Source organism: Pteronotus mesoamericanus, unplaced genomic scaffold (assembly GCF_021234165.1).
Source record: "Pteronotus mesoamericanus isolate MK-2021 breed Mesoamerican mustached bat unplaced genomic scaffold, CSHL_Meso_final contig_120, whole genome shotgun sequence".
Lineage (NCBI taxonomy): Eukaryota > Metazoa > Chordata > Mammalia > Chiroptera > Mormoopidae > Pteronotus > Pteronotus mesoamericanus.
The window spans coordinates 1,574,264-1,586,400 of record NW_026555041.1 but is presented as its reverse complement, the minus strand read 5'-3'; the positions used below and the strand labels follow the sequence as shown (position 1 = coordinate 1,586,400).

Genomic DNA, 12,137 nt, shown 5'->3' with positions numbered 1-12,137 from the left:
GCGAAGTTTTGGAACAACAGAATTTATTGCGATCAGTGGGTTTTTAGATGACTGTCTAAGGATACTTTCAAGAATAAGAAAAAAATTTGAATATGTGCTTTTAAATCTTATGGGTATATTTAAACACAAACCACTTAATATGGGACGTATATGTATCCCCCGATATTTAAATCTGAGGCTATATGAGCAGCTCTATTATTGCTGATAGTGAAAGCAGAATATATACCCAAATGGAAATCAAGGCTTACCCATTTCACTGCTGTCCACAAAGAGTCTTTTGTTACTCATCATTCACTAACATATTTAAATGCTCACTATGGAATTTTTAACGTGAGTTTTGCTCACCTCATAAAGGAAGGCCTCTGGTTAGATCGTTGGCCTCTCTGTAAAACTCTGATTATTTCTGCCCTCGTTTGGTGTTTCCTCCATTTCCACCGCCCAAATGCGAGGCCCGCAGAAGCAGGGCCTGCTTGAGTGTGGTGGGCAGGGTAATAGTATGGGTGTAGTCATTTATAGCTTTAATTGGAACATTTCACATAAGATGCCCTACGCTGTGCTTGAGTGTGGCATTGTCCTGTTACAGAATGACATACTTATGAGTTTTTAATAAAAAGGGGCTCTATTTGTGCCAGACCTGGCACTTCCCGTTGCCAGTGTTCCTGTGTCCCTAGGTTGACAGGGAGTGAGAGCAGGTCATGGAACTGAAAAAGCAAGTAAACCAGCAACAGGACGGAAGGTCCGTCCTAGTGCACGGCCCTCGGCGGCCCGCGCCCATCCCTGGAGGCGGGCTGTGCACTTCCCCGCTCCGCTGGTTTACGCTTTCATTCCACCGGTGGTGGATGTGTGCCTGTGTTACAAACCTTTTCTGAACCTTAGTTTTCCTACCTTTGAAACGTGTATTTATATCAAGTTCCCAGAACTGCTGGCCCTGTCCAGCCTCCATTGGATATTCAACAAATCCTTGGTCCCTTTCTTGGTAAACCTTACATAGCAGATGAATATTCATCTCTGGGACCTGCGTCACCTCTGATCACATGGACTTGTTAGTTATGTGCTTTTAACTGAAGTTTCCTTTGTAACTCCTCAGAATTTCAAAAGAGAAGAGCAGAACTTTGTCGTCCAGAATGAAATCAACAACATGTCTTTCCTGATTACTGACACCAAGTCAAAGATGTCAAAGGTATTTACACACACTGTCACGGTGCTAAAAATCATCTGAACACAACTTGAATCAGCTGGTCTTTAGGTTGTTGATGGTTTATAACTGGAATTTGATAGATCAGGTAATGTTTACTGAACACACAGTTTCAAGGGTGCCCAGGACTCGAACTATTCACATGTGGTGTGACACGCACAGAACCGACTGTCGGGGGACGGCTGTCCTCACAGCGCCCTGGAAGCAGTCAGTGCGCGGTGGGGTGTGTGGGCAAGCCCGGGGCGGGCTGGAGCGGTGTGGGCGTGGGGGAGGAGAAACCTGCGCAAGAGCCTTTGCTGTGGTTTCTGGGGAAGGCCCGGGTGAGGGTGAGGCAGAGTGAGGCCGCGTCAGGGCTTTCAGGGCTCTGGTTCACAGCAGCTGACGCTGGCTGGCTGGCACCTGGCCCCGTTCCTCAGGGCAGGTAGGTCAGGCCCAGGCCGAGGAAGTGACTGGGGGATATGGACGCTGGCTTGGTTGGTTCGAACATGAAAGGCACGCTTGCAGGCAAGTAAGTTTCTAGCTGTAGGAACCGACTGCCCTGGGACGGGCAGGTGAGGACCAGCAAGGCCCCAGGGAGTCAAGTGTCAGAATAGAAAGACTTGCTTAATACACACACTTGCAAAATAGCCAATCAGGATACTATACATGTGACTAGTCAATATCATATACAGCCACCCCCCTTACCTGCAGGGGGTGCCTTCCAAGACCCCTGTGGATGATTGAAACCATGGAGAGTGCCTGACCCTGTTCAAACATACGATAAAGTTTAATTTATAAATTAGGCACAGTAAAGATTAACAACAACAGTAATACAACGGAACAGTTATAAGAGCATATCATAATAAAAGTTAATGAGGTCGTCTCCCCCTCTCTCAAGATATCTCTTGAGTTGTTTATTTGTAGAATTTTCTATTTAATATTTTTAGACCATGGCTCACTGCCGGTAACTGACATTGTGGAAAACAAAACCGCTGGTTGGCGGTGGGGCACTGTGTTCATCAAGAGTAAACGTATGTGCATCATGTGGGTGAAATAGCCCCCCAAAAGCTGGCTGCACCATTGAAGAAGCACATGGTTGAATTCTGGGTTCCCACCTAGAAGATGGGAAGCAGGCTCCTAGATTTGTGTTTTCTGCGTCACGTGCATTGGGAAAGGGAGGAACTTCCTCTCAGAACACTTTAAAATGTATGCCTTTGTTACTGAATTATCGCTAAATACAAAAATGAGTATGTCATGTGGGTAGCACAGGAAGTATGCCGCCAAATGGCCCACGATGTGCAATCATGTGGCCTCTGGCCAAGGAAGTCAGCCCCCTCAATTCTGCAAGTGATGGGAAGAGAGCTGTGTGGGAGGGGCCCCTTACTGAACCCCGGGGGACCTGCCATCGGGCAGCCTCGTGGGCGACCCCCAGCACCGTACACGGGCACCCCTCTCCATCTCTAGTCTTGTTCGGAGCTTGAAATGCCATGTGTTTGACACAATGACACAGTAACCAGATGTGAAGCTTTGCACACCTGGGACGTTTCTCCTTGCTTCATGTGACTGTGCTCTGCAACACCTGTGAAAGAGGGTAACTTTCTGTCCCTGGGGCCAGCGGCCTGAGCTGCAATGGGGGAGACGCGCCCCCAGGAGACGCTGTGTGGACGCTGCGCATTCACAGTGTTTGACCTGGAAGCTGTCAGTGGCTTTTCCCGCCGTGTCCGTGCAGGCCAGCGGTAACGCGACCTGCAGAGAGGGCAGGGGAGGCCGGAGTTTGCTTTGGGGGATGACAAGGTACTGTCATACTCACGAACGGATCACAGATCTTGGGAGGTGGCGTCTGTGTGTTCTACTGAGTCCTCTGCCCCTGCCCCCTCTCATCTGCTGCTGCTCCCAGCGAAGCTTGCGCACTGCACACCCTGGGGGCTCTGTGGGGGCATCTGTACACACCGGCTAATTGTAAAGTTTACTCCTATTTTCGGGGGGGGGAAGCAAAGTAGTGAATGGGAGCCTCTCCATTTTAATGTTTTTCTCCCCAAATATTCTCACACCTTTTAGTCTTTTTACTTTATGACTGCTAACACTCCAAGACAAAATGGAAAGCAGATAATGATGAAAAACTTAGAAATTTGTGGTTATGCTTTGCCTCTTATTTTTATTTATTTTTTGTATTTTGCCTGCTTATGTTCTTGAAATTTTATATTACATAAATGCAATACCCTTTTTCCCCCCAGAAATAATGTTTCTAGTTCACAGAGTAGAGTCAAATACACTAAGCTGTTGCATTGTTTTACTAAGGGGGTATACACTATATATGTAATGATATATTGAAATATGTAGTTAACACAACATAATATATAAGCCGCCATTACTGTAAGATGATTCCATTGTTTCCCTATTTATGGGGGAAACTTTCAACATCCTGTTGTGATATATTTTCCTTTCTTTTAGAGAAAGCAAACTATTTGTATATTATATCCTCTTCAGCTTTTTTCTCAGTAGCCCAAAACTATTAAATGTCATTCTATGAAAATTTCTTCAATGCTTGATTTATGGCTACAAAGAAATTCGATATGCACAAGGAAGTGGCTAGGGGACAATTATTTTAATTTTGACATTAGAACATAACCCCTTAATGGGAAGAGTACTCACTGCCCAGTGAAGATTAGACTCTGACATTTGAGATGACCCTGTGGCACGAACAGAACCTTCAACACAAGCGTGAGAGGCCCCCGAGCAGGCATGGCTCTTCACGGTTGAGAAGAGGCCACCCAGAGATATTCCCAGATGTTTCCTCATCACCGATCAGTGTCCCCTGTCTGTTTGCACCAGGTTAGGGTTAGGGCCCTGAGGAGACAGGCCTATGGACTGCGTAGAAGGGAAATATAGTTTATAATAGTTTCGTGTATGATACGTGTGTGCAAGCCAAGCAGGCATTTGTCAGAACAAAAATACACTCATTCTTAATTTTTCTTAAGTATTGAGAATTATAAAACATATACTATCTAAAATTACCATGGAGTTTTCATTTATCCATAAGCTTCTCTAGAATAACAATGTGTATTTTCCTTCTAAGATTAAAAAGAAATGCACACTAGTGAATTGTAGTGACTGGGAATCTGAGAATAGGACTTAAAATCAGCAAAGTTGCTAAAAAGGAAAGAGAAAAAGAGTTTTCAGTAGGATTTTCAGAAACAGGGACCAGCAGAGAATGTGGAAGACGAAACCACAGTCAAACTAGAAACATTCACAGTTGTGGGGGAGATGCAGGCAGACCCCAACCCTGTCCCGTCCGCAGGCCGCGGTGTCCGACCAGGAGCGGAAGAAGATGCGGCGGAAGGGAGACCGCTACTCCGTACAGACCTCGCTCATCGTGGCTGCCCTGAAGCGGCTGCTGCCGGTCGGGCTGAACATCTGCGCGCCCGGCGACCAGGAGCTCATCGCTCTGGCCAAGACGCGGCTGAGCATGGTAGGTGCGCCCGCAGGGCGGGCGGCCCGGCCGCAGACCCCGGGCTTGCGCAGGCCTGTGTCTGTGCCAGCGCCCCGCCGTAAACGCTCTGCTAAGTGTGCCCTGCGCGGGCCCTAGGACTCACATAAAACGGAAAAGACTCCGCTGATGAGCGGAGCGCTCAGAGCTAGGGAGGGCGGTGTCCCCGTGCGAGGGGTGGTCCGCAGCCCCTCTTTGCAAGCGCCCCGAGTGAAGTCCCCCGGGTTTCTTTTGGCCTGCTCTGTATCCTCGTAGTGGCGCTTATGAGGGCACAAATTTTCAGAAACGCGCGGGGCCGTGCTCTGTTTATGGCGGTGGGGGGCCACGCTCTCCCTGCCCCGGGGCCCCGCGGCGCCCTCTGTTTCTGAGCGGAGGCTGGTGGGCGGCTGCGGAGGCGCGGCCCTGCTGGCTGACGCCTGACTTGGAGGGTTGCTCCTTGGCACTGCACGCAGGGCGTGTTTTAAGTGCTAAATTACTTTGCGGACGTTTCACCGGGGGACTGAGTTCGGTTTGAACCCCAAGGAACATGCTTCTCCCCACCCAACCCTTGCTGTGAACTGGAGACGCAGTTCCACTGAGCCTTAACACACTTGCTGTGGAGTTCAAGTGGGTTATTTCAAGGCAGGGCAGTAGCAAGAAATAACCTGAAAGACACCCCCAACTTTGTGGCATGCGTTCGAATCCCTAGAGATAGTGTTTAGACACACTATTTTGAACGGGGCCTGCGTGGTTTCTGGCGATGCGCGGTCAGGCCCCTGGGTGATGTTTCTTTCTTGACAGAAAGACACCGAGGATGAAGTCCGGGACATAATCCGCAGCAATATCCACTTACAAGGCAAGGTAAGCCCGCTCACTCTAAAGCACATGCAGCCTCTGTGCGCTGGTCAGTCTCTCTTCACAACAGTGCTCTTGATTTAACAGTTCAGGTACTGAAATATAAAATTTTAATCAGTTATTAACCTACTTGAAAATCCTTTTGTATTAAGGGCTCTCAAGGTAACAAAGGAGTTTTTAAAGCAGCTCATCAGAGACTGTCAATCCTTGAAAATAACATGTCATTAGTTGACAGAAAGGTTGGAAATTTCCTTCACCTGACTGAATTTGAGGACCTTGGGGAGGTGGAAACAGGTGTCTATAAGAATTTGAAATTAGACATCTAGGGCTCAGAAATTACATATGTGTACTGTATTTGAGTCCTTAGTACATAGATGTTAAGAATTGCTATAATAGGGATAATTGAATTACCTAGAAAAGCAAGTGTACATTTAGAAGAAAACATGAATGGAAACCACAGTAACACCTACTTTTTAAAGTGGGTTAAAAACCAAAGTGTTGGAAGTGGTTTTTGTACTCAAGTAAGCGTGGACTGTTATTTGGAAATTTTTTGATCCTAATGGATACATCATCCATGTGTTTACAGAGCCTGCTATGTAAGGAGTCTAGCAGTTTATCCTTTTCACTCAGCCTCTTTGCTTCTATGCATGTGCTCCTTCTGAGGAATCCTTTTGATTATGAAAGTGTCCAAACATCATAAAGTAGTGACTACAATATAATGTATGTCTTTCTGGGTATTAAAATATTTCTTTCCAAAGATTCAAGTCATATTCTTTTACTTTTAACACTTTGGAATATAATGCAATAAAGGTGAGACATACCATTAGAATATTTACAACCACAAATGTTCATTTAGAGCAAATTTCACCTGCATGTGGATGTGAGCTCAGGCACGTGTTTGGTGAGAACCTGCCCAGACTAGAAGATTAACTCCCACCAGAACATGCCCTCTTTCCAGACACCAAAAGCGTCTGAACATTTGAAAGATGTTCATGAAGCCTTCAGCCGAACCTCAAAGGCTGAGTTTAGGTTACACACATGAGTGTCAGAGGGGATCGCGTTCCCCTGAAAGGTCCTCAGGACCTGAGGGACTTGAGACCACACTCTGAGGACTGTGGCTCAGGCCGAGCACTGCCGAGTATAGGCACGGCATGTCGGGCTTTATGCTGCTTTCAGGAAATGCCCCGTACAAAGGTTATGTTTGGGTTCACAGAAGGAGGTCCTTCCGTTATATTCTAGAGGTTACTGGTAGGAGTTCTTCAGACAATCTGTGCTGTATGCTGGGGGTCAGGAAGAGAGGAGAATAGGGAAGGAAATGTGTTTGTAATTAATAGTTCTCCTCCCAATGAATGAGACCTGACTATGAAGAGGTAATGTATCCACATTATTTTTGACATTTCATTGTATGCTTTTTGACAGTGGGGGCTAGGCACGTATTAGGGAAACAAACAAACTTACAAAAAATGAAGCTTTTGTTCCTAGCTCCTTTCTGACTACATTGTCTTGAAATTGTAGAAATGGTAGTTCTGGGGACAGGGAGAATAATTTTATATTAGAGAAGATAAAGACTGCACTTACTTTGCCAAATATGAGCAAGGGTGCTTACTAAAATCTAAATATACCAGTACAGTCCTCAGATGAAAAAAGCACATGGAGAAAAACACTTTGTCTCACCGTAGGACAAATGGCATTTATAAGTCGTCCAGGGCTCGGAGCCCCGCTTCGGCACGCGTCGCCAGGTGCCAGCTGTTTTTTGACACTTCAGATTAGGCTGTCCCAGGTGGGAGCCGCGAGGGTTCGATGTTATCCACTCACTTCTGCTCCATCGCCTCAGGCTCCCATTTTTAATGGAGACCCTAAAGGGGAGGGGGACTAGGGATTGCTTTGCTGTTCCTAATGGCGGAGTTATTCTGTGTTATTTCTTTGGAGCGATGTGCTTTATCCCTGTAAAGATGCTTGTTTTTGCCAGCTCTACGACTTACGATAATCTTTGTTAGAGACTTACAGGATTCAGTTATACCTTCCACTCAGGGAACTTGACAGTATGAAGAAAAAGAATGTGTAAACTATAAGAATATGATTGTACACCTCTCCATGGGTTATATTAATTGATATTTTTGTTTCAGTGAGACTGAGCTCCCTTGTCCCTGTATTTATAGATAATTGTGATCCTGTATCATTGTCTATAAAAGTAAATGTTGTACATCTTTCAAGGTTTGACTGGGAAAGGAGGAGAGAAAAATGAAAGAACTTTGTGTTTTTCCTTTTCCTGACTATCTCCAACTCACCCTTAAATCCTAGTTGAAACTTCACTTGTTTGGGGAAATCTTCCCAACCACCAAGAGATCGGGTTAAGCCTCGTGATATCCTATGTTTCTTTTCAGTGGCCCTCATCCCAGTTGTAAGCATTTGTTTAATGTTGGTCTTCACACTAGATGATGAATTTCCTGAGTACAAATCCCTCTTCTGTCTTGATCTCTGTAAAGCATTTTGCTGCTGTGCTGCGCTCAGGTGCAATCGCAGATGCCCTCCTCCAGGACGGGTCTTCCCCTCTTTACATCGCAGCCTTGTCTTTTCTGAAATTTTTTTTTTGGTCCTGCAGCTGGAGGACCCTGCTATTAGATGGCAGATGGCGCTTTACAAAGACTTACCTAATAGGACTGAAGACAGCTCAGACCCCGAGAAGACAGTGGAGAGAGTCCTGGACATAGCCAACGTGCTCTTCCACCTCGAACAGGTTAGATTTTGTGTTGATTCAACCATATTTGCCCAACTCAGCAAAAACGTGTTTTAAAAGAGGATATGTGTGGAATTGTTAACCATGGGCCAAAAAGTTACATGTTCAGCATATTCATGATAAAGAATGGATGACTCAGGAGTACTTAATACCTACTATGTACAATTTCTAAGCTTATAATTTTTGTACCAATATGTAGACAATATATTTGGAGAGATCAAGGCTTTTGTTATTTTATTCAAAATATTTCCAAAATTATACAGATAACTAGTTTTATATACTTAATTTTAAGTCATTCTACCAAAAATTTCAGGAGTTCCACCTGATTTCAAATGTTTTATGCTGTGTCATTTTTTCATTACCACTCATAACAACATTGAGATACTATCTTTTACTGGTTTGATATTTAAATTTTTGTCTCATGTTTAAGTTTTTCCTTTTATTAGAGATCTTTTTGAGCTAATTTTCTCCAAGATCAGCAAGAAACTACATTTAAAGAACAATGCATTGATATTAAAACCATCTGAGAGTAGTGTTTTTATGTAATTTTCAGCTGCATCCTGTTTTGAACTATAAGGCTCACTGTGTGTCTGAGTTTCCCATTCATGAACTTTGCTCAAGAATTCCAAACCATTAGTATCTTAAACATTATCACTTGGTGACTTATATTTTTGTATAAGGGACCCTGTGGTATAAGTAAAATATTTGTGACACAGAGACAGTCTCTTTATTTATTTCTCATGAGGTCAATTCCACAGAATCATGCAGTGAACCAGTGTCATCTGTCACTGGGCCTGTGTGACAGGCTGTGTGATAGCCTGACGTGGCACATAAAATAGTAAAGTGCCCTGTCATCGCAGGAATTTTGTCACCTGATGCTTTGCAGAACATAGTAGCATTGCAATGGTACACATTTTTCTTTGATTCCTGATACGTGTTCTCTGATGATCTCTTGCCCCTGTCCTAGCCAGCTGAGTAACTCCAATGCCATACGCTTTGTCACCACACTGGGTGAGAAAGAACTCAGGGATTCACACACCATATGATGACGGACATGTTTTCACTATGTAACACCATAGTATGAGTAATATAATGTAAAAATATAATATGGGAGATTTAACATTTCCCTATCTTCATAATATTTTCTCGAAACATCAAATAAATACAAGTTATCATCCATCAGCAGACAGCAGGATCTGAGGTAATAGAGTTTGAAGTGCACGTAAGGTCCGAGTTGTATTTCTAGAGCCATGTACATACTGAGGAAGATTATTAAATGTTAATTAAACAGCTGCCAGAGGCCCCCTTCTGGCATCATTGCTTTATCGTATGTTTTTGATTCCTCCTGGTTTTCACGCACTCATCTGGATTTGCTTGAATGAATTTTAGATACATTAAATGAAGCATATTGAGATCTAATTGTTCTATTTTATTTGGATGTTATATTTTCATAAATATATCCAATCATAATGAACGATGCCATGTGTGAAGCAGTGAGATTGATTTCATTGTGCTGCCATTCATTCTGCGAATGTGCCCCACTGGAGGGCGCAGCCCCATTCGAGGGCACTGTCTCACGGAGGCATCACGCTCGTCAGACACTGGGCTGGACACAGCCCCGGTACTTCAGTCGCTGGAGCTATAGGAGAGAACGTGGACACCTCAGTAGATACACGTGTGATGAGACAGCATGCTCGGGTACAGAATGTGCTAAAGTGGATGCAAAAGGGCCTAGGCTTTATCTAGCTGTGGGGTAGGTGATCCCCGTGTAAATCTCAAAGGAGAAGTAGAAATTATCTAGAAGAAGCTAAGGGAGTCAGGTTTTAGTCAAGGACAGTGTTATTCACATGTTAAGAGTAAAAAGAAATCATCAATTTTCAAAGGACAGGAAAGTAGAAGCTACCTATGTGGAGATTTCATGCCTTTAGTCCCTCTATTCTAATGTTAACTTATGACTGAGTTTGCAAAGAGTACTTTCACTTGCTGAACTCAGTGCAAGAACAGTGGCTGCACAGGAAATACTTGATTTAGTGTATCTTCAGTGTCAGCACCCTTTGCGAATGTGTATTTGTGTCGTGCATTTGGTAATTCTACTCACAAGAGTAAGCTGCCTGCTTAGAACTTCCCAATGCAAACTCTAGCCAGGCTCATCAGCACACCCAGGCATTCGGTGTCTGTCTTTGGATCACAGATTCTACTGACACCTAACTACTTGATATATAGGAAAACTCACTATTTAAGGTCTTTTCTTGTGCAATAAAATACTACGCCAAGTGGCAAACTTCATGATGGCAGAGACCTTTTCTATCATGTTCACTACTGTATTTTTTTAAATATATTTTTATATTTTCTTTTAAAATATATTTTTATTGACTGATGTGAGAGAGAGAGGGAAACATCAATTTGTTGTTCCACTCATTGATAAATTCTTTGGTTGATTCTTGTATGTGCCCTGACCAGGGATTGAACCCCCAGCCTTGGCATATTGGGACAATGCTCTAACTAACTGAGCTACCTGGCCAGGGCAGCTACTTTCCCTACAATGCAGAAGCTTTTAATCAAGTTTGTTGACTGTCACCCATGTTGAGTAGAATGCCATAGTCTCCTAAGTTACCATTTACAGTCTTAGATTTCAAAATGGAATTTTAAATTGATATGTGTTAGGTCTAGTTGAACAACGCTACCCTTGGTTTTCTGCTAAGTTTCAACAATGTTTTGTTTCACTTAGTGTGGTCATTGAGAAGAAAATTGAAGTGGATAACTGTCAAAAAGTGTTCATTGATGCTGTGGAGGAAGAGGGTCACAGGAACAAGTGGTGTCAAATTACTTATGTTGCTTTCTTAAAATTCCTAAACCACTAGAGTCCAAATATTCTTAAGATTTTCTTTAAGCATTATTACAGTCATGTTTTGACCCTTTACTGCAAAGGATAATAAATTTAGTTTAATTTTTTTCAGCTAACATAACATTTTTATTTCTTCCAGAAATCTACGTGCATGCGTTGGAGATATTACAGTCTGGGAAGTAAAGTGTTAAATTGCCTAGCAATTACTAATTAATTTAGAATTACATGTTGGGACTTTTCTCTTTAATACTTATAATTAATCTCTTTTTTTCTCTTGGAGTTCCAAACACCATTAGCTAAATAAATAGCTTGCTTGCATCATTTACTACAGCTTTTAAATTCGTATTCGTCCCTATCTAACAAAATAGTTATGTATTTTAACATTTTTGCAAAGTTACATCCTTTTACTCACTCCCAGTAATGTGTTCACGAAGCCTGGTCATCTTATTGCTACCTTATTATATTAAGGAACCGTAGAATTTTCATTAGAATTTTCTTCAACTGCCTCTATGTATGTTATTACTGTGACTCTTATAAAATTAGTTAAAATCGGTACATAAATAAAAATGGGTTAATTTTTTGTATAGGCAGAAAATACATTTTAGAACCATAACCAAATTCTGAAAAGGATGCAAACTGATATTTTTATAGAAAGGTTTTATGTATCTTGATCTCAGTGATGACATCACTTCTAGTACACATTATTGGGAAAATATATTTTTGCTAAAAAAAAAGTAACATTTCAAATTATTTCAAATTTAGCATTAGGTAACTTTTAGGACGTGGGCTTTTCCATAGTTTTAAGGTGCTTTGGACTTTAAACTGCAAAAGTTTTTAGCTAAAAGCCATAGCCGTTCACTTCACGCTGTGGCGGCGCGTCTGGGGCTTACACGCCTGTCTGTGACCCACAGGTGGAGCACCCCCAGAGATCGAAGAAGGCCGTTTGGCACAAGCTGCTCTCGAAGCAGCGGAAGAGAGCGGTGGTGGCCTGCTTCCGGATGGCCCCTCTCTACAACCTGCCAAGGTCAGAGCTGTTTAATGCTTGTAACATGTTGAAGTT

The 12,137-nt window shown here is 43.2% G+C and overlaps 1 protein-coding gene across 1 annotated transcript in view; it reads left to right on the top strand.

The window, feature by feature from the left end:
* The window catches only part of RYR2 (ryanodine receptor 2), a 558,936-nt gene that overhangs the window by 443,453 nt on the left and 103,346 nt on the right, over nucleotides 1-12,137 (top strand). The window contains exons 70-74 of the mRNA XM_054584705.1: nucleotides 1,088-1,180; nucleotides 4,473-4,643; nucleotides 5,442-5,501; nucleotides 8,098-8,232; nucleotides 11,989-12,101. Coding sequence (XP_054440680.1) covers nucleotides 1,088-1,180; nucleotides 4,473-4,643; nucleotides 5,442-5,501; nucleotides 8,098-8,232; nucleotides 11,989-12,101 — 572 coding nt within the window. The remainder of the gene's footprint in view (nucleotides 1-1,087; nucleotides 1,181-4,472; nucleotides 4,644-5,441; nucleotides 5,502-8,097; nucleotides 8,233-11,988; nucleotides 12,102-12,137) is intronic.